General features: G+C 46.8%; 2 protein-coding genes across 3 annotated transcripts; one reads left to right on the forward strand and one right to left on the reverse strand.

Moving 5' to 3' along the window:
* The first annotated feature begins 40 nt into the window (after positions 1 to 40).
* LOC135811849 (putative uncharacterized protein DDB_G0271606) lies at positions 41 to 9,917 on the forward strand. The gene is made up of 4 exons (XM_065325091.1): positions 41 to 261; positions 4,332 to 4,387; positions 6,378 to 6,482; positions 7,962 to 9,917. The coding sequence occupies exons 1-4, from the start codon at positions 135 to 137 to the stop codon at positions 8,808 to 8,810; spliced, it is 1,137 nt and encodes a 378-aa protein (XP_065181163.1). The 5' UTR covers positions 41 to 134; the 3' UTR covers positions 8,811 to 9,917.
* Positions 9,918 to 10,410: 493 nt separating this feature from the next.
* Positions 10,411 to 27,007, reverse strand: LOC135811833 (uncharacterized). 2 transcript variants are annotated; one of them, XM_065325077.1, is made up of 12 exons: positions 25,263 to 27,002; positions 23,602 to 23,628; positions 22,735 to 23,231; positions 21,647 to 21,707; positions 20,063 to 20,140; positions 19,348 to 19,435; positions 18,198 to 18,240; positions 17,650 to 17,725; positions 16,236 to 16,307; positions 15,439 to 15,527; positions 13,841 to 13,928; positions 10,411 to 11,006 (listed from the first exon to the last, which is right to left on the reverse strand). In XM_065325077.1, exons 1-12 carry the CDS (start codon positions 26,475 to 26,477, stop codon positions 10,932 to 10,934), a joined length of 2,409 nt encoding a protein of 802 aa, XP_065181149.1. In that variant the 5' UTR covers positions 26,478 to 27,002; the 3' UTR covers positions 10,411 to 10,931. The 2 variants fall into 2 exon arrangements, 1 of the variants encoding a protein (XP_065181149.1); XR_010552707.1 differs by lacking the exon at positions 10,411 to 11,006 and adding an exon at positions 14,407 to 14,604 and having other exon boundaries at positions 25,263 to 27,007.
* Positions 27,008 to 27,315: the final 308 nt, after the last annotated feature.

Consider the following 27,315-nt stretch of genomic DNA (forward strand, 5'->3'; position numbering starts at 1 on the left):
GACAGTCATGATGATGTAGATATATCTACGACTCGTATTCTCGAGAAAAAATTGTAGACCTGCATACAATGTTGTAGTTTTGAATTGTTTTCCTAGCCATTCAGCAATTCATAGGGAGGAGGTGCTACAAAGTGATGATGTTGTCGATGCTACGCTCATGCAGACCAAGGCACTGCCCGACGCTGCACCTCTCTAGAGGGATGCAGTCATTGAGAGGCATCCGAGTCGAGCTCTCCGATGTTCACTGGACAATTGGACCTGGTGAGAACTTCAATTTATCCCAGACCTGATGCGAAATCTTAAAATGATATTCAATTTTATGGCGTAACAATGGCACATTCTGAGATAGTCGAACATGGGCCGTACACGGTCTAAAAATTCTTGCCCGTTGCAACAACGGTGATGTTAGCTATGTAAAACGTTATTTTTAAAAGCAAACGTCATTACAGCAAGTGTTATTTACATCAGCAAGAAAACTCGGATGTTGAGCCAATAGCAATAATGTAAAGAGAAAAGGACCTACATGATACGAGTTATGACTAACAGTCCACCAAGGTAACGAGATATTATACAGTCAGATAGTGTGACAACAAGGCACAAAGCTGGCAGGGATATTGAGACACTCGACGACCTCACACCGTTCGACATTCTTTGTTGCCGAGGGACATAGCTCGTGCACATCTTCGTGGCACATCCCTTCCCCTCATTGGAACTTTCCGCACCTGAGCCTTCCAAGTTGGAAGGTTGTTGGTTTGCGTTTCGTAGATGTGTTGGAGCTAGGTGTCAGGTCGTCGAATGTCTCAATATCTTTGTTAGTTTTGTGCCTTGTTGTCGCACTGTCTAGCTGTCTAAGATCTCTTTACCTTGGTGGAGTGTTAGTCGTAACTAGCAACTTATTGGTCCTTTCTCTTTAGTTATTACAGCGAATGTTATGTTATTTGCATCAGCAAGAGTTCGTATAACCAAGTTGGGTAAGCAGCTGTCCATGTACTGTATAAGCAGAAGTGTTCGTCTGGAATTTAATTTCGTCTTTTTCGTCCAAGGAGCTTTTGGACTAAATTAAATGCCGGACTAGTGTCGAATTGTCCAGCTTTTCAATACACTCCTATGATCCATGGACGAAATTTACAACCGGACGAACTCCCTTTCATTGGAGTTGGACGAAATTATTGGCCGACGATCTGCCTCTACAGTAGTCTCTTTTCTATGGCATAGCTGCACGGCGCACTGCGCAAAATCAAGTACTGTAGAGGCAGAAAATTTCGTCGGTCAATAATTTCGACCAACTCCAAAGAAAAGGAGTTTGTCCGGTTTAAAATTTTCGTCCATGGATCATAAGAGTGTATAGAAAAGCTGGACAAATCGACATTAGTCCGGCATTTAATTTAGTCCAAAGGTTCCTTGGACGAAAAAGACGAAATTAAATTCCAGACGAATATTTCTGCTTATACAGTACCACACTTTCTCTAGGTTTGAAACTAACGTCGTGCGGAATTGACGTTCATGCGCCCACAATTTAGGGCTTGCTTTCGGACTCGAACGAGTCGAACAACATCCTGTGTGCTGATACGTGAGATTGTGACATACTACAGAGGTCTAGCCAGGATTTTATGCCAGCCGGCCAACGTTCTAGTTAACCCTTTGGAGTCCGTAATATTTTGGCTTCCGCAGAATTTGTGACAGTCACGAAAATGCGCACTCCATTTCCAACATAACTTTGGTTCTACTTCACTGATTTTGAAGATCTTGGGCTTGTTGGAAAGCTCTTGATGAGAGACATACAATGAGCCCAAACTCGCAAAGAGCACTATTCATTGTCCGCCACAACGCGCCCCAAACGTGAGTCCAGCACCAGATCAGAGACGAAATCGGTCTCCTGTAGCCATTTCACTGAATCTAGCTCGGAACTGTTCAATTTTTTTCGAGTAGAAGCTTACCTTGCCGTGACTTCGCGCCGCGCCGGTCCTGGCATATGCCGCCTGTCATGAAGCTGGGAAAATCCCTTTTTTTCACGCACTGCTGACTCGCAGCACGCAGCGCAGAAATTTCGAAATGTTTGATCGCTCGCCGCTCACTCAAACTTCATCGGAGAGACTTCGGACCTGTTTGAGGCGATAGCTGAGAGTTTTCTCTACTATCTAGACCCTTCGATTGTTGAATTTGGTGAAGATTTGGCCAAGAACCGAAAGTTTGACTGCACCCACATGCATACAAAATGCCCATGGTTCGAAATCGAACCATGGACTCCAAAGGGTTAAAATGCATCGTTCTGGGGGCTGCGCCCCCAGACCCCCGCCATCAGTCACGTATCCTCAGACCTCAGACATGCCCATCGCGGGAGCGATGATAGCGAACAGCTATGTTAGGCCGCGGTCACACCGAGCTCGATTCAGCCGTTCAGCCGAAACAAGCGCTTGTTTACGTCACTATTACCATGGAAATGGCTGAAAAATGTCCTACAAGCGACTTTCAGCCGTGGCTGACTCTCAGCCGTTTTTTTCCGGCTTGTTTCAGCCACAGCTTGTACAAGCGGCTGAAAGCCGAAATTCAAAAAATAATTTGAGTGCGCTTGGAGCACACCATGTAGCTAGTTGACATGATGAACTGATATTGATGTTCTTTCTTGTGTCCGTGGAACCGTGCTATCCCTGCGCCTTTGGTTTTGACCGTGAGTCTGTCTATCCAACTACACTGTATTCAGTTTGATTTGGATTTTTCCGACGACCATGGATTTCTGCCGCTGTGCCTCTAGACTGCTGCGTAGATTGTTGGAGCTGTGGTTTGAGGCCAAGACAAGGCACCACACTCACGACCGAATTCATGAAGAAAGCCGGGTACGAAGAAGAGATTGGATTGCAACTGAGTTGAAGAACGGCAACCGGCGGGGCAGAAAGCTCGACATCAGGAAACACCACCCGAACCATCGCGTCCATGCACACCGAACAAATAAAAAGAGCACGACTTCGCAATTCAGAATCCGGGCTTCCTTTGCTTCTTCATCAAAACTGAACACAAGAACAAGTATTTTTAGATCGCGAACGTTCTGCTTTCCGGTTTCTTGCAAACATTGGTGTGCTTCGAGATATTCAAAATTTGGCGGGTAAGAAAAACAAGCCATTCAAGCTTTGCAGTCAAGGTCTGGTGTGACCGCGTCACAGGGACCACGCAAGCCAGCTGAGCGCCAGCGATAACAAGCCCAAAGTGGCTTGTTTCGGTGTGACCGGGGCCTTAGACATAGCAACTTGTGCTGGGATTACACCATTCAACAGCTTGCAAGGCTGATGAATTGACCGCCACTATTTTTAGCCTGGTATCCACCACACAGCTGTTTGAAGTGACTTTTTCTGGCCAGTGAATCCCTATTTTTCATTTTTCCATTTTTTCTTTTTTTTCTTTTTTTTCTTTTTCTACACACACACCACACCACATACTCCGGCATACACTGGCTGTTGGTAACCACCCAGGAGAATGAAAGAAAAGTCAGGAAGAGTCTGAGAAAGAGAAGAAAGACGTGTGTGACCATAATCGTCGGGAATCGAACCCGCAACCTATCGATTGGAAATCGCTGCACATACCACTGCACCATATGGGACACGTATCCACACAGACACACACACACACCACTACAAATCTTTCATTGCAGCTTGCATCTCCTTTCGCTTCGTCCAATTATGGGCATTCATCAGGCAGCTGTGACAATGTGATTATAGGTAAATTAACAAAATATGAAAAAGGAAGCAAGCAGCTACATGAGCATTGGATCATGTGTTCGCCAAGGTCATGTCTGCATGCAGTGTACATTGGTCATCTGACAAGACCCAGCCTAGCCACAGCCGTCTACACCACCAGAAGCAGCAACCATGACCCAACTAAAACCTGTTACATTTTACTGACGTACTCAAGTGCATACTCAAGTGCATTTGAGCTTGAGTGAAGAGCTAGCACTGAGCCTGAGTAGCCAGTGCTATGTACTGTACTGTACATACCTATGCCTACGGATATGGGTTGTACTCCACCATCTCACTCAAGTGCTAGTGCAGTGCACTACAGTCTACATGGGGGTGACTGCAGCCGGCCAAAATTACCCTTGGAGCTGTCTCAGTGGGTTGGCTAGATCACTGTACTATACTCTTGGTTATGGAAAAGTACATAAAGCACGAAATAAGCAGTTGTCGAAACGAAACTCCCAGTTACTTCTTACGATGAACCAAAGTCGCCATTTATTTCATTGTCGTTTTTTTCTCTTTTTTTATAAACGAGAAGTGACAATCAGTTGTTGAGCACATCAAGATGGAGTTGGCTTTTTGTGTTTGTGTTTGCTTGCGCTGCAGAGTTGCTGATGGAGTATTTCAGTCTTTACGGCGCCTATCGTGCAGCAGTCGGCATAGTAAGTCATCACCCAGATTGCGGATGCCACTGAGTGGGTGGGCACTCCGGCAGAAATCAGACAGAGACAGGCGGTGACGTGTGTAGGGGTGATTTCTTGTCGCATGTTTCCTTTACCGAATACCGTACTCGCGCGATTAGTGCCCCTTTGGGCACTATTTTTTCAATGTCCATAACAGATGGGGCAGTATTCAAGAGAGGGCACTATTTTTTCATTGCTGGTACATTTGCGTCATCCAGCATAAAACAAAGAAAAACAGAGCCTAAAGTGTACTGTAAACGCGCACGACTCCACAGAAACAGGAACAAGACCTGCGATTTTGTTCCTGAAAACACCAGTGCAAAGCAATGGCCAAGAACATTAGCAAAAGAACACCAAACTTGCACATGGGCTTGGTTGCAAGACGGGGGGGGGGGGGGGGGGGGCACTATTCAAGAGAGGGCTTTATTTTTCACTGGCTCTTGGAGACTAGGGCACTATTCGAGATAGGGCACTATTCAAGAGAGGGCTCTGATCGCGCGAGTACGGTATACCGCGAATGGAATAGGTTTGATCCAGATGATGGGCGTATTTTACTCTGGCTTTTGCTTTGAAGTTGTACCGGTAACAGTTATATTGAGACTGTGAACTGATTACTGTATAAGGGGCCGTCTGTAAATACAATTTACTTAGAGAGTATATATATGGAGACGTCTAAGAGGCGTTTCTTTCTTGACCCACTCACCCATCCCCAGAAACGCCCCCCAAAAATGCAGATAATACCACTCATAATAACCACTATACTATGCACACATATACAGTACTGTACAGACGACTCCACTTATAACAAACTCGCATATAGCGAATTTCGTGATATAGCAAACCCTTGTCCATGTCCCAGTTTAATACTGAGTTTGAACCCATACACAATTGACCCCTTATAGCGAACAGTCTCCCTGTCTCCCTGGCCACTCTGCCGTGACCCGTGCAGTGCAGTGTAGACTGCGGTATACTGTATAGTGTGTCTCAACGCCTACCTGTACTAGCAAGAGTATAATAATAGTGAGGTCCTGCCACACAGTAAAACGTGCCAAAGTACGTATGGAAACCTCGCCGCGGTACGGGATCAACTTTCATACGGATTTTTTCATACCGTTTTCCGTGTGAAGCGCGCTTCACACGGACTGGACTCCGTGTGAAAACTGAGTGTACAGAGTACATGTGGCGGGGTGTTCGAGCATGCTACGAGCATGCTACGTACAGCAGAACCGGTGCACCGTACGAAAAATCCGTGTCAAACTTCACTGCAGTTGACACGAAATTTGGTACGTAGTTCCGTGTAGCAGAACCTCTCTAATAGGTTATACTCTTGCAGTCTTGGACTTGGTACTAGCTGTAGCAGTGCTACATCATGTACATGTACATACACGCGCGGTATGGTGTGCATGCACTTCGAAATGTATTTTTTAGAAACGCCTTGCAGGCGAACTCACCCACCAGAAATGCCTGTTAGACGTCTCTAAGAATATACATGTAATTACGAACGGCTCCTAATTTCGTACCCCCTAACGGATATAAGGGGAAGAGTCCTAACGGATATAGCGAAAGTTAACTCCAAACGAAACTTTCTGCTTATACAGTAGTTGAAGAGGAGACAAAAGTTTTTTTAAATTCCAGTGAATAAGATAAAGTGCGCGGCCATTCTATGTTATCATGCATCGACTAGTACATACATCATCAAGGAACGATTTGTTGTCTCTAGGAACGTGTTCTTGTGATGGTCATCAGTTGGGGTACATCACTGAGTCGTGAACAAAGAACCTGGTGGTGTTAGTGGACATTACAGAACCTGGTGGTGTTAGTGGACATTATAGCGTAACTTGTAGTTCCTTGGTCCTTTTCTTTTCTATATTAATTCAGGAATATTTTAAAAGTATTTTAAAACAAGTTGATGTGTGAACTGATTGTTTGCTTATCGACGGTTCTGAATGCTTCACGTCTTCTTCTTCAGGATGCCAAAACAGGCAAACACAGTGGCCTCGGTGTCGTGCTGGTTCGCGATGTCCCCGGCGCCACCATCATCTCCAAGAAACGCCATGCGATCAATGGCTATTCGGTACGTCCAATGGTGAACTCGTCACGATGGTGCCGTCCGTCACGCAGTTCTTACCTGTGTGCAGTATGCTGTGCATGCGTATCTCTCTACTTGTTCATGCCCCTTTTTGAATGTCTGTCTGCCTGTGTTTATCCATACGAGGAGGGTGGCCGGAGCTTTCTACAGAGAGACGCAACTGATCACATGTTTCGACCGTACTGGTTGGTCTTCATAAGGAATGACGAGTATGGTGGAAACTTTAATCCATCCGATATCAGTTCTGTTTCTCTGGCCAATGGTTTAGTCACTCTTCCCTCATTATTATATAATAATATTAAAGGGGACGTTCACCGTGAAATGAAAAGTTCACAACCTGTAGTAAAACGTGTACTATTTCCAATGGTGAAGGTCCCAGGTTGATCGGATTCAGAGGAGCCGTCCCGGAGTTACTACAGCTTGAAACTTTCGCTAAATTTGGTGACACCATGATGACGTCATTAGCTTGCCCAAAAAAAGCCAGATCTGTGACGTCAGAGAGATAGACTTTGTATGGAAGTAGATGGGGAAACAGCAGTATTTCGGCTCTCCATTGTCCCAAAGAAGTCAGATGTTTTTCAAACTTCGGTATGGGACATACTGCACCTTACCATTGTCTCGACTGAAAAATGTTCTGACAAGAAGTTCGTTGTTTTAGAGAAGCAAGAAAAATATTGGTTATTCCCCTGTGACTGTGACATCACATGTCTGGCCTCTTCTGGCCCAAGTTCTGGGCACGTCAATGACGTCATCATGACGTCACCAAATTTAGTGAAAACTAGGGGTCAAAGGGGTGTTCCGGGTACCCGGGTACCATTCCGTTGATCTCAGGTACCCTTAGTAAAAGGGTACCCGTTTGGATTTCGATGATCCAGTGAGTGCGGAACAACACTGCTGGGATCGCGTATTCCCGGCGGGAGTCAATTATTTACAACTCTACGCTGGATGCTTGCATTGTGGTTGCATTTTCGCACCTAGTAGGTCCAACTCTGCAACTATCAGACAAATCAATTTACGAATCATAATGTGAGATCAAAATGCAACCTGAGAACAGATAAATTAAGATGATGATTTATGTAAAAAAATTAGCAAAAATTAGACATGGCTGCTAAAGGGTACCCGTTAACCCGCCCGGTAAGAAAATTACCCGTTCGTTAGGTAAAGGTACACCCGGTTGACCGCTAGTGAAAACGTCAAGCTGTTGTAACTTGTAACTCTGGAACGGCTGCTCTGATCAACCTGGGACCTTCACCATTGGAATCAGTAGTCACTGAATTTTATTTCCACCTTGGCACCGGGAATTGGCCAACATTAGGAAGCCTATGCTACTGAAAATCACGCACCGCTGACGGTAAGCGCTGCACGAGTCTTGCTACAGCTGCAGAACTGCTTGTTCTTGTCGTCAAGTGCTTTTAACGAAACACTGCCTGACAGCTTGCTGTTCTATTCTCTGCTGTCCTGTAGCTGGCCGTTTCGAACATTGTACGCGAAGGCGCAGTAGCAGACACCCGCCCACCCTCTGGTCTTGCACAAACCGTTACCAGCATGCGCGGATCACAACTAGCGGCAAGCAATCCAAACATGGCATCATCCATGCCTCAGCAGCAGCAGCAGCCGCAGCAGCAGCCGCAGCAGCAGCAGCCGCAGCAGCAGCAGCAGCATCTACAGGCAAGACCCGCACAACAGTGGCAACAGCAAGCCAATGCTACTTTTCAGGTGAATAAACATGTATCTGTTCACCCTAAAGAGCAGCAACAACAATACCGCCGCCAACAGCACCAGCCGCAGCAGCAGCAACAACAATATCACCGCCAACAACAACAACGACAGCAGCAGCAGCAGCCGCAGCAGCAGCAACAACAGCAACAGCAACAGCAACAACTAGAAAAGACTATTGAGCACCAGGAGAACCAGGAGCAAGGAGCAGTCCAAGATCAGCATGCCGAGCATGCCACGGATCAACAAAGCCAGCCTGAACAGGAGCATAAGAAGGAGTCAGTCGATCAGGAGCCCCGCAGTGAGGAGAATGTCGAACAAGAGCAACAGGTGCAAGAACCCAATGAACTTCAGCAGGGGCCAATCAATCAGGAGCCCCGCAGTGAGGAGAATGTCGAACAAGAGCAGCAGGTGCAAGAAACCAATGAACTTCAGCAGCAGCAAGAAGAACTCCAAGACCGGCAAGAAGCGCAAGAAGCGCAAGAGCAGCAACAGCAGGATTTGCAAGGGCAGCAGCCAGAGCCCCAGGAACAACAACAAGAGCAACAAATGCCACTGGAGCAACAGCAAGAAGAACCTCAGGAGGAGAAAAGATGATTACTCCGTCGTCCACGTGTTGTAGGTAGGACGACGGCTACACAACACTACTTATGACTACTGCTACATGGCACAGTTCCCTCTAGGTATGTTGGAGCAGTTTGTAATGGACAGTTCGGACTGATTTCTGACGACGGCGTGTCTGATAAGCTGGCAGACGTCCAATGCTGTTCCGACAAGTCCGAATCCACCACAACTGGTGGAAGCAGTGGCAACTGTCACGGAGTTGGTACACCTGGCATGTCCGTGCTGCTCACTCTTTTGGAAGGCGCGGACGTCGGCAATGATTGGGTGTTGCGGCTGAATTCACAGCGACATGTGCGGTTGTATTGTGAAATGGGCCGAGGTGTTGTTGGCCCCACCAGCTTACCTTACATGCTGTGCCGCGCCACCTGTGATGCTGAGTGCGGATAACTGGATAGGGTGTGTAACGTGGGCCAGGCATATGCAACACGAAGCAACTTGCGCGATGTTTGTCTTAGCTTTTTTTTAATTCGCCATGTAGGCTTTAGACCGGTACATTCACCGTAGGAATGGTGGCGACTAGTGCAGTGTTTGTGCGCACGATCATCACCACAACTGTGAGATTGGCACGCAAGCTGTATCGTTCTCCATTGGATTGTTCTCGCCACTAAGGACCGGCATTGTTCTTTCTTGTCCCCCCCCTCCTTCTCTGACCGTTCTTTCCTAATTATTGTCCTCTTATTTTCTGCAAGTAATCTGCTGACTTGAGTTGAACTACATGTGATGATAAAGCCAGCACATGGTGAGACTTGGTTTAGTCTAATTGCGAGGCCCCTGCTTTCCTGGTGGAAAACGAATAATTCTGCTTGATATTTGTGCTGCACAAGAAATTCGTCAGCAGCGATTCATTCTAAATCGTTTCCCCCAGATATGTTTTCACCTCTACTGCCTGGCTCCCAAGTCGATTTAGCCGAAGGCAAGCCTTTGGTACATCCACGTGACTGGCCTGGTACCTCACGGCCAGGGACCCATTATTGCTGACAGAGAAAATCAGTGCCACGCCAGCATGCAACATGAGGCCATTGAGGGGCCTGCTCATCATCTACTGTATAAGTACTTTGAAGTGCAAATTTTCGTTTGGAATTAACTTTCGCTATATTCGTTAGGGGCACGGAATAACTGAAGTTTGTATCAAACTAAGTTTTTTTCTGAAAGTTCGGGTGACAGACCTCGACCAAAAACGAAATTTAGTACGTAACGAACCTGCTGGTGTAGTGATCTAACGAAAGATTTCGTGAACGGAAATTTGTACTTGTACGGTAGTTGCATACTTTGCTATGGTCAGAGTGGAGCCAATTAGACCGAGGCAAAGTTGATACCTGTTGACTTCCAGCACTTGAAAGCTATAGAATGTAAAATGGCTCATCTGGAAATCAGGCTCGTATTCAAAGCAGGCTTCTTAGTTCTATAATTATGAGACAGACCCTTATAGAGCTGTTTCATGTCTATAGCAGGAGTATGGACGGCCATATTTGTTCCAACTCCCACTCAAACCCCTCATCGATTGGTCACATGATGTCGGCCATGTTGGTTCCAGTGTCCACATGTCGTACAGCTACACAAACGCTGGCAGTCGTCGTATGACAAAAATGTTAACAATGCCTGACAAGAAAGTGACACATACCCTATGCAGGACGGTACGGAATTGCACTCGCTCTTGGTATACGTTGAGCATGATCTTCTAGAAGAAAGTTGATACCCACATATAAACTGCGGGTGAGATACGAACTGTGTTCATTTGCCAACACGACTAGGTTGATTGGGAAGTACTAGTATGTATTAATAACGCTAAAAAAAATGTTCGATTCAGGTTCAAGACATACTATACGGGGTGCTTTTGGCATGATGAGTCAAGATAGGTACTGAGTCTCAACGAAACGAAATGGGCTTGAAACGTTCAAGGACAGAAAGTAGTTAGAACTATTACTGTAGTATAAGCACAATCCTGGACCATAAACTGTGCTATAGCGTAGTCACAGGCTACTAATGACAGAGCCGCACAGGTACAACTGTGTCCCATCAGGGTACCAAGGCCCTACACGGCAGCCAGTGGGTCACCACTGAATCGGGCACGGGTCGACTCGATCGCATTTACGTTCAGTCTTCAGGAGTGCCTTGGCGCGGAGTGTCCATCATGATGCACTTGAACAGAGCACGCAAACCTTTCGACACCTGCAACAACCCATGCACACACAATGGTAAGCAAGTTAGTACCATAGAGCCAATCAGGTAAGCGCTTGCCACGACCAATTTACACCTGAAAATGTTTGTAATTGAAGTCAATTTCATTACTACTGTTTAAGTACAATTTTTCGTTTGGAATTAACTTTCGCTATATTCGTTAGCGTTGATAAATATGGTGGTAAAGACACACCTGGCAATATGGCGGTAAACACACGCCTGCCTACACACGCTCTCTAGGCTGCAAAGTTCTGGCACAGAGCTCTCCTTCTCACCACCACCACCATCAGTTCGCGCCTGGCGCCTGGTCGATGCATGGCTGGCGGTATCCGGCATAGCAGGCTGCAGTGGTGTCTTCAATTTCATTCTCCCGAGTCAAGCTCCGTATGAAGACATTCAAGAAGAAGAAGATTGCCTGATGAGTCCAGCGGGGACGAAACGTACGTCGCAATCGAGCTATGTCGTTGCTGTGTCATCATCTATGTGCCATGCGCTACTTGATGTACCAGCCTGCTATGTCGGATACCGCCAGCCATGCATCGACCAGGCGCCAGGCGCGAACTGATGGTGGTGGTGGTGAGAAGGAGAGCTCTGTGCCAGCACTTTGCAGCCTAGAGAGCGTGTGTAGGCAGGCGTGTGTTTACCGCCATATTGCCAGGTGTGTCTTTACCACCATATTTATCAACCATAAGTACAGCTGCAGTGGTGTCTTCAATTTCATTTTATATTCGTTAGCGGGCACGAAATAACTTAAGTTTGTACCAAACTAAAGTTTTTTTCTGAACGTTCGGGGTGACAGACCTCAACTGAAAACGAAATTTAGTACGTAACAAGCCTGCTGGTGGAGTGAAATAACGAAAGATTTCGTGAACGAAAATTTGTACTTATACAGTACATAATAGTAGTTTATTTTTAAATAAGGACGTTTTAAAGGGGCACTCCGGGAATTTTTTCGGTGGTGTGTTCTCTTCATGGGGGCCTTATATGGCCCCCAAGGAATGGGGAATCGCGAAAACTAGACCCAAAAAGTCGATAATGTATGAAGCCAGGGAGCGCCAAGTTTGTCTCCTATTTTGATGGTTTTGATGACGTCACGTGTGATTAGTATTCAAATTCTCTGCATTTGAAGATCTTAGTTGTTTTAATTTTCTGGTGATGAAGAACGATGTTTGGTCAACATTCCCAAGCTTCACAACTGCGACCATACTCTAAGGAACCTGAAGGACCTCCTGAGGTGCCCCTGGTAGAAGCCCAGCCTAATGAGGGCCAGGAAATTGGAGCGGACGACTTCACTGGTCGACAAGGAAATAACGATTGGTGTTCCTGCCAGAAATGTGGGGTGATGCAGAGGGCAGTCGATTTACCTTCGCTGTCGAGAGAGCGCTGCAGCTGTAAGCATTGACAGCCCTTTGACATGCGTTACACATCACCCCGACTTCGCGTCAGCTTGTCTAAACAAAACTGTTCTGACCATATGCCTCGCGACATATAGAGAATTTCGGGATCCTCGTACTCGGACCAGTGAAGTCGTCCGCTCCAATCTCCTGGCCCTCATCAGGCTGCGCTTCCACCAGGGGCAACTCAGGGGGTCCTTCAGGTTCCTTAGAGTATTTCCGCAGTTGTGAAGCTTGGGAATGTCGACCAAACATCGTTCTTCATCACCAGAAAATTCAAACAACTAAGATCTTCAAATGCAGAGAATTTGAATACTAATCACACGTGACGTCATCAAAACCATCAAAAGAGGAGACAAACTTGGCCCTCCCTGGCTTCATATATCGACTTTTTGGGTCTAGTTTTCGCGATTCCCCATTCCTTGGGGGCCATATAAGGCCCCCATGAAGAGAACACAGCACCGAAAAAATTCCCGGAGTGCCCCTTTAATAGCCATGCGAAAATTCGAACTTTTTGTGGTGAACACTTTCACCTCTGCGCCCTGGGTTCACTCTTGCATCTAAAGGGCTACATGCTTCTACACGAACTCACACTCATCACAGCGACCTTGCCATAAATAGTAAATACTTTCAAGCTTCTATCTTTGCCTCTCTCTCCAAAACTGTAAAAGTCAAAAAGCCCCGAAAAAGGATGGCACATGGGCCTCACAAGCGGAGCTGGGGAAAGCAAATGACGTCGCCTAGAGCCGACGTGAAAAAGGGAAGTAGTAAAATTATAACTAAGTAATCGAGATTCAAATCACGAAGCTCGCGTACGCGACACTTTTGGTGGTGGTGATATTTCGAAAAAGAAAACTTGTGAAATTTAGCTACAGTTCTAACTGTTACTCAAGTCTGTGGACAGCAACTGTTTCGCTCTGTTAGAGCTCATCAGCACAGCTCAGAGGACCGAAGCGCAGCTCTTCGCCATGAAATACGTTTCCGTGAAGCAAAGCATTTTTATAAAGAGCTGCAAACCCCGCCAAGAGTGCTCGAAATGCTCCAAGAGCAGTGAGCGATGCACTGTTATGTTTTTTGAACGGCCTACCTTTGCGATTTCAAACCCATCGCGTTTCCAAATAGCAAAGGTTCCCCGGTACACAATGTGCACATGGTCGACCCACCCATCCCGTCCATTGGCGTGTGCATGATGATGTCATTGGCCTGTGCATGATGATGTCATTGGCCTGTGCATGATGATATCATTGGCACGCGCATGATGATGTCATTGGCCTGTGTATGATGATGTCATTGGCATGTGCATGATGATATCATTGGCATGTGCATGATGATGTCATTGGCCTGTGTATGATGATGTATAGGGAGCATAATGCTTCCGGACATGCAGTCCTGCATACAGCACGTCAGTCATACAACACAAGACACTCTCACCTTCACGCCTTCCAGCTTGAAGTCGATGCAGTTGAAATCGACCTTCTCGACTAACTCTCGCTCTACGACCACTGTGCCCTGGTCACGTCTGCAGTAGCAAAGGAAGAGCATAAGTCTGTGTAACAGTTTGCACCTCACTGCACTCAGGAGCACCGCATTTGACGCATCCGAGATTCCGCAACATGTGTGTGTGTATGTGTGTGTGTGTGTGTGTGTGTGTGTGTGTGTGTGTGTGTGTGTGTGTGTGTGTGTGTGTGAGAGATGATAATGGTGTTGGTGGCGGCATAGGTCATCCTATTCATGGCCCTAGCATAATATACTGTCCCTGCATTGGTTCGTGATTCCTAAAAATGTTCTGTTGTGTGCTGCTGGGTGTTTGAGTGGTAACCACCACATTCATTCCTACAGATCTCATAATGAATGGTGGTACTGCAACCGGGCCATCCAATGTCATGTAAGAGATCGAAAACGATGAGGCTCAGGTGTCAGCGAGAGCTATGCACCGTCTACTAGCAATATTGCACTGTTCTCGCATGCCGTGAGGTTCAATGTTTGTCCTACATTACCATGACGGTAAAGAAAAGGACAATTGTGTTGATGTGTCACAAGTTGGCCTTTTCTAATCAATGTGAGAGTAGTTCTCTTTCCGGCATGATAGAACACAATTTTGACAATCGTCATCCTCAATAGCAGTAATATGCCGCCGGTGCTCCTCATGTTCGGTTCTTTGTCTGGACGTAAACGCTTGTGTTAGTGGGTATGTGCTGCAAAATGAAAAAAAGAATGGACACCTGCGGATCATGATCAATTTGTAGAGGGAGGTACGCCATGTTGCCTGGGTTCTTGCTGCTGTGGATTCCAGTGTGTGGATATGGTACTGGCACCAGGAACCCCACCGCTGACTACCATGTTTTACCGTATTGTATAAGCAGCACTTTTAATACTGCAAAACCGGAAAGTTTTTAACGACCAAAAAGTAACGTTTTGTAATTTTGGCATGGTAACGTGCAGAAAGTTTAACGATGGCTACCTGGCCACCCATCCGTATGCGCATCTTTACACAGACATCTCAAACCGGGTTCGCGATAACGGTTTTTTCCAATAGCGAAAAACAATTGGTCGTTAAAACGTTAGACTTTGTGACTCGTTAGACTTTCCGGTTTTACAGTACCAGTAATTCGCCCAAAAAGTGGCAGTGCGGCTCATACTACTATGGTTCGATTAACGGTGATAAAGCGGGTAGATATCGGTTTTCATGACAAAATATCTGCTCCAGTGCGGCTTATACTCCAGAAACTAGAGTACTGTAATTATACAGATTTTCGGTGTACTTTTGTTTTCGGTACTTTCGGTGCGTCTGTTTCATACCTAAAATATCAATGCACCGAACAAACACTAACACACATAATCCAATAGGGAACTGCTTCTCTGTACCGACAATTTCTGTTCACCTAACCTATCTGTTGCCCTCATACCGAACATATTGAGCACCGAAAATTTCTGAAATTAGGGTAACACAACCCACTGGTTCAGAACTTCGTATGTCCAGCTGCTATTGACTAAACAGTACGAAAGGATAGTTGAGATGCCAGGCTTACAGCTTGATGCAAAGGACACGCTCCGATAAGGCCGCTATGCCATGGAACAGCTTGCGATCGACAACGAAGTCTTTCGGCAGATCCACCAGCTGCACAGGCGGGCAACAGGACATGCATTCATTCATTCAGAGTCAACACCCTGCATGCAGCAAACTATTCAAATACTTTGAGGTAGGTGTCGCGTTCCGATACAGCCATGGATTTCTGGAACCGAATATGCATAAGGCTTCGTTACTACAAGTAATACGCTCATGGTCAGTAGACAGCCTCTCAACGCAATCCGCTAACTGTTGACTTGCATTATGATTTGTCAAACTATCAAATAAGAGTGCAGTACTAGTAGTGTCTTTCCCTCGAACCAGTGAATATATCAAATAAGAAATGAGTGTATGTCTGACATGAATTTGCCAAGTAAACGTTGAATACTTTCGGTAACCTTGTCCTTGAAGCTACTAGACCTTATCTCTCCGTCTTACTCTGTAAAGCTCACTCCCTCTTTCTCTTTGGCATTCTCTCTTTCTTTCTCTTCTCTCTCTCTCTCTCTCTCTCTCTCTCTCTCTCTCTCTCTCTCTCTCTCTCTCTCTCTCTCTCTCTCTCTCTCTCTCTCTCTCTCTCTCTCTCTCTCTCTCACACCCACACACCCACGCACGCACACACGCACGCACACGCACACACACACACACACACACACACACACACACACACACACACACACACACACACACACACACACACACACACACACACACACACACTCTCTCTCTCTCTCTCTCTCTGTCCTGTACCCATACGCCTACCTCCATGACTCTGTCCAGGTCGCTATTGTGTAGGGCATCCACGTGTACTTGCGACAGTGCCATCCTAGCCTCCTGTACAATGGAAAGCATTTCAACAACCGGAAAGCATGTGAAGCTAAACCCAATGCGGATGCTGATAAGAGGAAGTGCTAAAAACATGAACATACAAGTGGAGTAGGTATGCTGATATCAGCATACAGATATGAACAATATTATGTGGATGTTCGATTAAACAAATCCGATTAAAGGGGAAGTTAAGGCAAAAATTAAAATTTCACCAGTTGTCTTCGGGGTGCTGAGTCGAATGGTCGTGATCCGAGGAAGCTGAGACGCTCCCTTCCTACTTGAATCCCAATCGAACTCGCGTACTTCCACCGAAACTGGGTGACTGCGCCCTACTAGATGGGGATTTGTATGCAAAATGTCACTAAAAGCGCCATTTCGTTCTTATAAAAGCACGGATGACCGCGATTGGCCCATATGTTGTAGTCTTTTGGACGCTGAGTCGACTGGTTTTGGTCCGAAAGGGCTGCGATGCGGCGTTCCTCCTTTATTCCCAATCGAACATGGTTGAACAAGCGGTCACGTGCTCCTGCGTACACCAGTCACCTGGTCACCGTGCCTGCAGGGTACAACTTACTAGCCTGTTTGACCTTTTTTGGGTGCAGTCCTGTCACTCGAGTTGAACTCGAGTTGAACCTTGGTGTGAAAGTTGTCACCTGCTGGCGTGGTGACCAGGTGATTTGGGCACCCAGGACCACGTGACCGCTTCTTCAACCATGTTCGATTGGGAATAAAGGAGGAACGCTGCATCGCAGCCTTTTCAGACCAAAACCAGTCGACTCAGCGTCCAAAAGACTACAACATATGGGTCAATCGCGGTCATCCGTGCTTTTATAAGAACGAAATGGCGCTTTTAGTGACATTTTGCATACAAATCCCCATCTAGTAGGGCGCAGTCACCCAGTTTCGGTGGAAGTGCGCGAGTTCGATTGGGATTCAAGTAGGAAGGGAGCGTCTCAGCTTCCTCGGACCACGACCATTCGACTCAGCACCCCGAAGACTACAACTGGTGAAATTTTAATTTTTGCCTTAACTTCCCCTTTAATGATCTAGAGTTTCTGGATTTTTTTGTCAAACGGTGCACCCTGTACGTATAACTGTACGAGTGGAGGACAAAGAAGTGATATTTGAGGAATCCCTACTTTTTATCCCTCTCATGGAAACTTTGAAAAATCAATCCAATTGCTAGCTTGCCCCAGGGCAGTAATATTTTCACTGAAACTCGCCCAAAGGCTGCCCGGTGGACCGAAGTGCCCGGTCTTTGGGGTCCAGATAACCGGGCGTATGAGTCTATTTCCATTAGCGTTTTAAAACCACGACCCAGGTTGATTTCTACTGTAAGGCGGTCTACCTTCAAGGAGAGGCTGCCCTTTCGTAGCTTGTCGATTGTGAAGAACGCCTGGTCATACCACTTGATGCGGCGCGGCCTGTACAGAAAATAAGAATACATATGCAACGGTTTTGTATATGGAACACATCCTGTTTCATCGGATATGGTGGCAGTGTTCGGATTACGGTGTGACTTGAAGAACATATTCACATGTACTTCAGTAGCATGGGGGGGGGGGGGAGCTGTGTGATATCCATGTACATGTCTTATTGTTGACGTCACTAGGACTCTGCATGCACGCAGGCCAACCCGTGCTGCCTTGCCCTTTTGTTGTTGTTCTGTATTCCGAGTCCTTGAAGTGACTTCCTTGTTTGTTGGCTTATGAAATAGAATTATACATACCGGTAACATCCTTGTCTCAGTCTGAGTTGTAATAAGCTGGTAGCCCAAAATGGTGAATTCGACATGCTATAGAATGGTTTCACATCATTGCCGTGTGACTAAATTTGTGCAGAAAGTCATGTGGGTGTGCGTGTGTGTGGGTGTGCGTGTGGGAGAGAAAGACTTACAGAATGATGCAGTACTTCAACAGATACTCCTTCGGTGAAATACCTACAAAGGTTGCACACAAAGAGAAGAAAAGGGAAAAGCAAGGGTCAATTCTGATTCACTATGGCTCCGTGTACGAACCAAACCCAACTTCGAATGGTTTCATGTATGAACCAAATGCAATCCAGATTCCCACACGAACCTGCCGGTCTTGTTACAAAAAAGACATAATTATTTTGCCTGTTAGGGGTCGTCCGTATTTTTCGAAAAATTAAAAAATCCGTCCTCAGGCAAAAAGGGGGTGGGTGGTCAAGAGGGCTGGCGGAATTAAATTTTTTGATTTTTCGTACTTTTATTTATTTTTTGCTCCAGGCCGGGACTTTCATACACTTGTTGCACTGACTGTGTAGTGTACTGTAGTCTGTACAGCAGGGAGTCGTAAAATACCGGTATTTATGACTCCCTGCTGTAGACGTAGTGTAGGATCGATTGTCGCAAACACCAGTATCTACTATGATATACCGGTACATGACTTTTCAGACTTTTCATGTAGTTGTACGAGGACGTGCATGGCCGTTGGTAGACCTACTACTCACTGTACTTAGCTACTACTGAAGTAGTACTTGACATACAATGTACGTGTAGGTGCAGTCAGCAAAAATGGGGTCAGGAGTTCTTATTTTTCGAGCTGGGCATCGGTAAAAATCCAAAAATTAACGGGGATAAAATGGGGGTGGATGGGTGGGTCAGAGACAATTTTGCAAGAGGACGGATTTTTTAATTTTTCGAAAATTACGGACGACCCCTTAGGGTACCTCGAATGATGCCTTTCAGGCAGATGTTGGAGACTCTTGTTTGGTTGAGATTTGAGAGTGACCTAGACAGGGCAGCAGTGTCTGCTCTCTATCTCATCATGTGCCGCAGAGATTCCACGTCTGGATTCAAGAAGGCAATGTGGCGAAAAAGCTGTGAAGGCTGAGAAGGTAATGTGTCGACAAAGCTGTGAAGGCTGAATGGGTAAACCTGCACTCATACTATGCAGGTGTGATGGCACAAATAACCATAGAAGTGATCACCGTACGAGCGTACACATTGCATGCTGTATGTGCTTTAATATATTGGCTTAGCAAGAAGACGGAAAAAAACTGGATGGTGCTAAAAAATCCTTACCGGCCAGCATTTCAAACGAGATCGGTAGCTCAAAGCGACATGCCAGGATTGATGGAGCAAATACGTCCTTTTTATCAAATACTCTTTCCTGAAAAGGTGAAAGGACAGAATATGATGCAGAGTCAGTCATCTTCCGTGCACCTCACCAGCAGACGTTCATACCCGTAATAATCTTCAAGGCCATGGCAAAAATTCCAGAAACTTTTGCTCTCAGTTTTCAAAGGCGCTTTAACCACCATTGCTCCCTCACAGTGACAGGTTGCAGGTTTTGGTGGAAAACAGTCGCACCAGAACACCGGTACCTCCTCATACATACCCCCCCCCCCCAGAGTACTGTGTGGTACCATCGGTTGAAAACGAATCCCACACTGATGGCACGAAGCGCGACAACACGCTTCGAATAGTTTTAGTCAGTACCAATAATTATTGTGCTCTACTGGTCACATTTTTCTGATGTGGCACACTGCCGAGGCAATGCGGTACCGAGTGCATAAGACATCAGCAAAGACTGGCCCCATATAGACATACGTAGCAACCTGCATCAGACATTGGGACATGAACGGATCGTCCTGTTCACGTACAAGACTAAAACTCATACGAAGAGAACCCGGCAGACCAAAGTGCTCTAAATTAGGTGTGTGTGTGTGTGTGTGTGTGTGTGTGTGTGTGTGTGTGTGTGTGTGTGTCATTATAACATGTAACTCGTGCTCCTCACCGAATCCGAGTCTTCTGCATCACCGTCTGAGGCCATTTTGCCGCGATGACGATTGCGCATATACTCGCTCAGCAGGTCCTGAAGAACAGCATACATACACAGTCAAACCATCTCGAATGTATTTCAGCAGTAGAATCCAATGCCTTTCGGCAGTAGAATCCAATGCCTCCTTACATTAGAACCATCCAAACCTTTTCCATACCGGAACACTCTTGCTCAATAGTACATGCATACATCCAAAATGTAAAAATACAAAAGGACACACTTGCACAAATTATGAGCAGCTGTCCACTGCTGAAACTTGATAATAAGCAGTCAGAACATGCAATAACTGGGCACAACACTGAAAGACTACCCAAACATTCAACGACCTGACACCTAGCTCTAACACATCTCCAATACGCAAACCAACAAATTAAAAAAAACCGTTTCCAACAGTTTTTACATGCATCAGTGGCCCAGTATCTGAGCTCAATTATCCATACCTCCAACAGTGCACGCATGCCTCCGCAGTGCAAGCCTAGCACCTCTGCTGCACAATACTAGTAAACGGTTTTAGGTTTGCATTAAAAGTTTATGTGACATGTACAGTACAATAACTAATCTTTGTAGTTGCACAGCTTTGCAGCAATTACTTTACGATCTTAGCAATGCCATCACCACAAAATACTTGCACAGCTCGAGGATACAAATGTTCAGCTTTGATACCGTATCTTCACAAACAACAAAATTTGAGTTGTCAACGAGAACAAAACTAGAACCGAGGAAGAGACTCTCCCAACAGAGAACGTAGTACATATACAATCGATTGTCGACTGCGCTGGTATGCTTACAGGAAGCGAGTGACAACGCGCTGTATGCATAACTGTGTTAATAGTACAGAGCACGGAAGAACGAAGCATGCACACACAGTAAGCGGAATGCATGTATGGATACTAAAGGTGAAGCAATTGCACCAAATATTCGACTACTCGCCCGTTTAAAAAATATTAATCACACTCGAAATAATTATATGAGATTACTCGTTTATGCATTGTACATACATTTACAATAAGAAATCAGCAGTTTCACAGCAGCAAGGAGTGGATATTGATGTGCAGGATGTGTGGTGGGCAATGGTATAGGAATAGAGCAAACCCAAGTAACCCACCAGTACATCTCATACTCTACGAAATGACCACCAACATGTTCAATCAGGGCTTGCAACGTTAGTAGGTCAGTTTTAGGCTTTTTCAGTATACGCGATTTGTAGGAGATGAAGAGTATTCGATTATTCGATTAGAAAAATTAGAGGACTTGAACTCGGGATCTCACTGCAAACTGTCACCCCGAATGGAAACACTAAAGAATAGGAAATATTCACAGGTTCAATGGAGGGAAAGATGCAAACGGGAAAAGTCTGAAGAAAAAATGGACTGAAAAGGAAATGTCACCTGGTTAGCAATTAGCATATGCACCCCACACCCACACATGGGATGTACACTCACACACACACACACACACACACATACCCTCTTCCTCTCGCATAACATTGAAATATGGAGTTTCCCCACACACGAGAGGACAAATTCAACTACACCGTACGCTATCGTCGACGAGTCCCAGCTTCTTCTTGGAACCAAAATTGGCCTTTCGGAGCGATTTTCTGCAAAGAAAAACAAACAAACAATGAAACGAAACATGCATCCAGTGTAAGCCATAAGAAAGAAGAGAAGCACGATTTCTGGTTGAGACTTAACTATCCCCTCCTGTACTAAATTGAACTAAATAATAGCCAACATAAAGGTTAGGTTATAATGATCCCAACACCATTAGCATACCGGTCAAGTTTCCGAACCGCGGCAATCTGTGCCTTGTGCAGTAGTGCCAGGAGCCTCTGTCTGCACAGAAAGGTAATAGGGACGTTGCAAGATGATAGTGCTGGGGATGATTACTGCACCAGCAGTGAGTGGACTACATGCTGTACATCGGCCTCAGTGGCGTGTTACTGAAGGGGAAGGGAGCGATCAGTCTGCTTTTTACTGCGAACAAACTCCACACTACGAGTTGAGATGTAGACCTCTCTGGCAGCTATCAAATTTGCCAGTTGCTGTGAATACCGTCACCCCAAAGTGATACTAGAATCACCAGTGTGCATGTACTGTGGTGAAGTGCGAGAAATGAGTCAATACAGACACTGCAGATCGATGTACGTGCAAACTGGTGTGAGGAATGCTACACAGCTGCACAATGTCATGTCACACTCTTAATGTGACACGGTACCGGGCGAATCACTAGCGTGACTTTGCAGAAAAATGAAGTTCAAAAGAATCGGCGCGAATTAGAACCTTTATTTAGCTAGCTGTGAAGGTGCAAGAAAGTGGCTATAACTTCTGTGCCGCTATTTCCTTGGCTTAAGGTGCAACTCATGCAGTGAAAACAAAACTTTTCTCATGCACCATTGAGGATCGTTATTTGCAAGGTTGACAGTATGAACAGAATGATGGTAAGGGAACTGCAGGGCTCTGCCTGGACAACTTGATGGCCTTCAATGGGATTATGGACCTTCCTGCAGCATGGGTAAGCCAAGTACAGAGCAAGAGTTGCAAGATCCCACTGCCACTAAACAGCGGCGACCCGGAGATTTGACCTTGCCAGCAGTCATAGTACAAACTTGCATCCTGTTCAATTACCTTCTCTCCAATGGTGGTGGCGTGGGTTCCCTCTGGGTTACCACCGGTACCTCCACCTCCACGGCTTCTTCCACAACGTCAGCACCGTCTTCCTCTGCCTCAACGTACCCTTCATCTTCGAAGACCTCCTCGTTGTCTTCTCCTTCCAGCTCCAAGGCTTGAAGTCGGTCGTCCACATCATCCACATCTTCTATGTCCTCCACGATCACCTGTGGTTCACTGGGACCAGTGTCAACATCATCCGCCACAGCCGTGCGATGGCTAAGAGCAGGAGAGGACGGAGGTGCTGACCCGATGCCGTCAGCGTCCATCAATGATGCACTGTTCACTGTGCTCAGGTCATCTGCGGGCACAGGGGCCGTTCGCACTCGCGGTGGAGCTGAGGCTATACGCCGCTGTGGCCTACGACCCGATGACTTCGGCCTTGGTTTGCTGGATGCCGGGCGTGCGTGAAGCTTTGCCGACTTCGCCAGAGGCATCCATGCCAGCTGTGGAGGCTAAACAGCACCACGCATAATGCACACACAAACAGACACGGAGTTAGTTGGACAAAAGGGTCTCCTGGTGAAACAAAATCCACGTGAGTGTTTGTGAATCTTCATCATGTCACCGGACAGGGAAAGTGCTGGAATAATATTTATTGCAAAGTGGTACATTGACGTACGTGCAGACGCAAGTTGTGAGTTACATGTAACACAGCTCCCGGCTTGGTGAGCCAAACACTCCCCCTCATCAGCTTCACTCAGCTTCCTTCACTAACCATAAACTTCAAGTTGCCTAATCATGCTGCACAGAGCACTTGAAATTGACAACTGATGGTAAACAAACAGAGGCCAAACAAACATTAGCGTATTCCACAGCCCTTACCTCTGGTGGACGAACCGCCTCACGTTGCTGTTACACAATAGTTTACACATACACAGACATACACACATCCGCACACCCCCCCCCCCCCCCACACACACGCGCGCGCGTACGCACACACACACACGCGTGCACACACACACACACACACACACACACACAAACAACACGCACAAACACATACATGAATAGGCACACAAATGCGCATCGATAAGTTACACTCAATCATACACAAAGTACATTGCTGCTCAATGAAATCCAATCAACGGAGTCAATGCTACTCGCCAAGCGGTGCAAACACTGTGCTGGTGACCTGGTATAGGGCATAAGCTCGACTCACGCGATTGGATTTCATTGATCAGCATTGTACAATGTGAATACTGTGTGACACCTTGAGTGTCGTGTCGCGAAAGGAGTATTGCCATGTGCATAATATGTGCTTGTGGATGCACACATGCACCGTACATACAGAGCTGCTCAATGAAATCCAGTCACTCAAGTCTGCGCCTGGCATCATTTTGCAGCCCAGTGTTCGCAGGTCTAGGGCTGCGCAACGCCCAGCGCGTACTTGAGTGACGCGACGACTGGATTTCATTGAGCAGCACTGTATGTACGGTGCATGTGTGCATCCACAAGCACATATTATGCACATGGGAATTCTCCTTTCGCGACACGACACTCAAGGTGTCACACAGTATTCACACTGTACAGTGCTGATCAATGAAATCCAATCGCGTGAGTCGAGCTCACGCCCTATACCAGGTCACCAGCCCAGTGCTTACACAGCTTGGCGAGTAGCTTTGACTCCCTTGATTGGACTTCACTGAGCAGCACTGTGCTTCCAAGCACACTACAGTCCATTCATCGGAGACTGTCACGCTGGCTTTTGAAAGTCCGATTTGGGCCGAATTGAGGATCAAAAACCCACTTTAAATCTCAAAAATATGGGTTTGGAATATGCTTTCCCATACATTTTCCCATGGCATACTTGTCCTAATTTGTAAAACCTGGCTGAATTTCTATTTCCCTGTTCTCGGACTTTTCTGGCCTCAAATATGGCAAGGAGTAATTGCACGGGTCACACAATGCAGGATGTACTGTTGCTTTCACGATATCTACCGTGAACTATGTGTGGGAGACACCAAAAAGTTAGGGTGCCAGTTTCCAATGAACAGACTGTAGTATTCCATGCACTGGCGGAGAGCTACCTCGTGTAAGGGATATGCACGTCGCACTAATCTACAGTATATGTGAACGCAGAAATGCAGGACATGATTACAAGGGAAACCCAGGCATGGCACCTGCCTGCATTGTTACATGCACTGGGACTGTATTTTTTTATTTCATATTTATGGATTCTCCTCAGGCCTGGTCCTAGAGTCTCCGTCTGTGCTGAGAGACACTACTGCTGCCACTTCCACGAATGCCCATTCAATCTACCAAACACAGCTGCTGCTACTCGAAACAATATTTTATTCAAGCTCAATAAAATGTGGGATCAAGATTCAAAGAATGAAACCCGCATAGGAAATCACTACTTTTAAAAAGCTGCCAGTGGTGCTGCTATTGCTTCTGGTGCCGCTGACACATACAATAATGTGGCACATCCAATAGTGTGACACATACTTCATCATGATTGCACTGTCTGCAGGACATCTACTCACCAGTCTAACCAGCATCTGCTGCTGAGGTGTACCATGGCCGTGTATCGAGAGGGGATTTGAGCCGCCAAAAGCGTTGCGGTTGACGGATGCCATCGCCGAGTACGGTCGTTGGTAGGGTCGTGCCCCGGTGGATTGCCTATAGCGGTCCTCCAGTGCAGAAAAGGGCCGAGACGACCCCGCCTGGGCAGCCCGCAGAGCCGTCGCCGCGTCAGCTGGCGTGCCATCCCCACTCCGCCGAGATGTAGCACGACTAGCCGACGATGTCATCCTAGCAGCCGATGATGTCACTGCTCTATTGCCAAGGTGTGGCGCTGTCGTGGAGGGAACGATGGACGCTGCACTGCCAGCACTACTGCTACCTGCACTGTCGTTATCGTAGTCATAGTCTAGAAGGTCAGCAAACGAGTCGCAATCCAACGACGAACCAGCACTGCTTGTGCCGCGTGCGTTGAGTGCAGCTACTACTGCTGGTGCGTGTGCTTGTGGGACAGAGTCAGCGGCAAACGCCACCCGCACGCCACCCCTCGCGCTGCTGTGACGGGATGGCCGGTCCTTTTGGCGCAGTGCCGACGGCAAATGGACTGACGATGCTGTTCTCATCGTGCCCTGCGGGCGGCTAGCATTCGGTCCATTATCCACCGCAGCTGGATCTCTCAACACAGCTGGACTACTGTTGCTAGCAAACTCCTCGCGATCTATACCATGCGTGGACTGGCCAGTTGTACGCAAAGCACCTCTGCTCCGTACCAGCTCACCTGGTATGTTCCCACTTACTGGGTGATATGGGGGACGGTGTGGGTCAAGGGCGTGTGATGCCCTTACACTGGTCACCACAGCACCACCACGAACACTACTATGAGATCGTACAAGACTACCTGGCGCATCACTCCACTGATGAGGCAGTCCAGAAGCAGTAATGCGTGTAGCGTGCGGCCGTTCACCGCCGATTGCGCTACGTTGCGGCAAGTTGGGAGCACTGCGGCTGTGAGGCTGAGAAGCCTCCTTGATCAATGATCGAGGCGTGGTTCGCCCATCCACCGTCCACTTCTTACCGGTCGTCGTGCATTCGCACACACCATCCGCTTCTGTGCCGTGCGGAGTGACCGCCGTCCTAGCTCGCAACGGAACGTATACTTGCAGGCGAGGATCGTTCGGTCCCCTACCTCTGCGTTGCGAACCAGGTGCAAGCCAGGGAAGAACATTGTCCGTACTCATTCTTAAAATATTTTCTATCGATAATGTCCAAGACGAGAACTGAACAGCCTGCACGAATCAAACGCTACATTTACCAATAAGATAGACGTCTAGCCGACCCACTTCGAACTCAGCTATCTAATACTATTCTACGTTGTCGAGAAACGATCTAGCAAACTATGTATGAGACCATCCTGTCACTACTGTCTGCGTAGCATCGAGCTGTCGATTATCTTTTCTTCGCTCGGTTTTCCCATTCTCCGTTGGAAAGCACTGCATAGCACATCAGCTGAATCTACTCGGCGAGAACAGGACGCAACATGAGCTGGCCCGATCTAGTCCGTCTCTTCTGGATCACCGTCATTCAATGCGCACTGTGGCCAAGTGCACCCCCCTTCACAAACGAAAACAGCTACAAAACAACGGAGGTGTCGCTTTTTTTCACTGGCAGAAAAGGGATAAACACACAGCTTGTACAGACTGTACTGTCAGTGCAATCATGATGATAAACAGAGACATCAGACTACTCAATCAGCTTCAAAACTGCCGGAGGTGTAAACCAAGCTGAAGCTGGTCGTTTCCAACTGGCATTGGCAAACGGCCAAGGCGAAGCCAAAGGCGAGCATCCAGCTAGCTAGCTGCCACTACCCAAGGCATGGTGACCATGACTACCATCGACTGTATACTAAAAATCGACTATTACGGCCATACGGACTAGGGGTGCGCGGATTATTCCCGGAATAATTTGGGAATACTATCGTCGAGAAAAATTTGGGAATTTTAGGGGAATTCTATCGATCTTTTGCCAGATCCATTGACCTTCAGAAGAGTTTTGGGGGAATTCTGTCAATTTTGACCT

This window comes from Sycon ciliatum, chromosome 1, assembly GCF_964019385.1.
Source record: "Sycon ciliatum chromosome 1, ocSycCili1.1, whole genome shotgun sequence".
Taxonomy (NCBI): domain Eukaryota; kingdom Metazoa; phylum Porifera; class Calcarea; order Leucosolenida; family Sycettidae; genus Sycon; species Sycon ciliatum.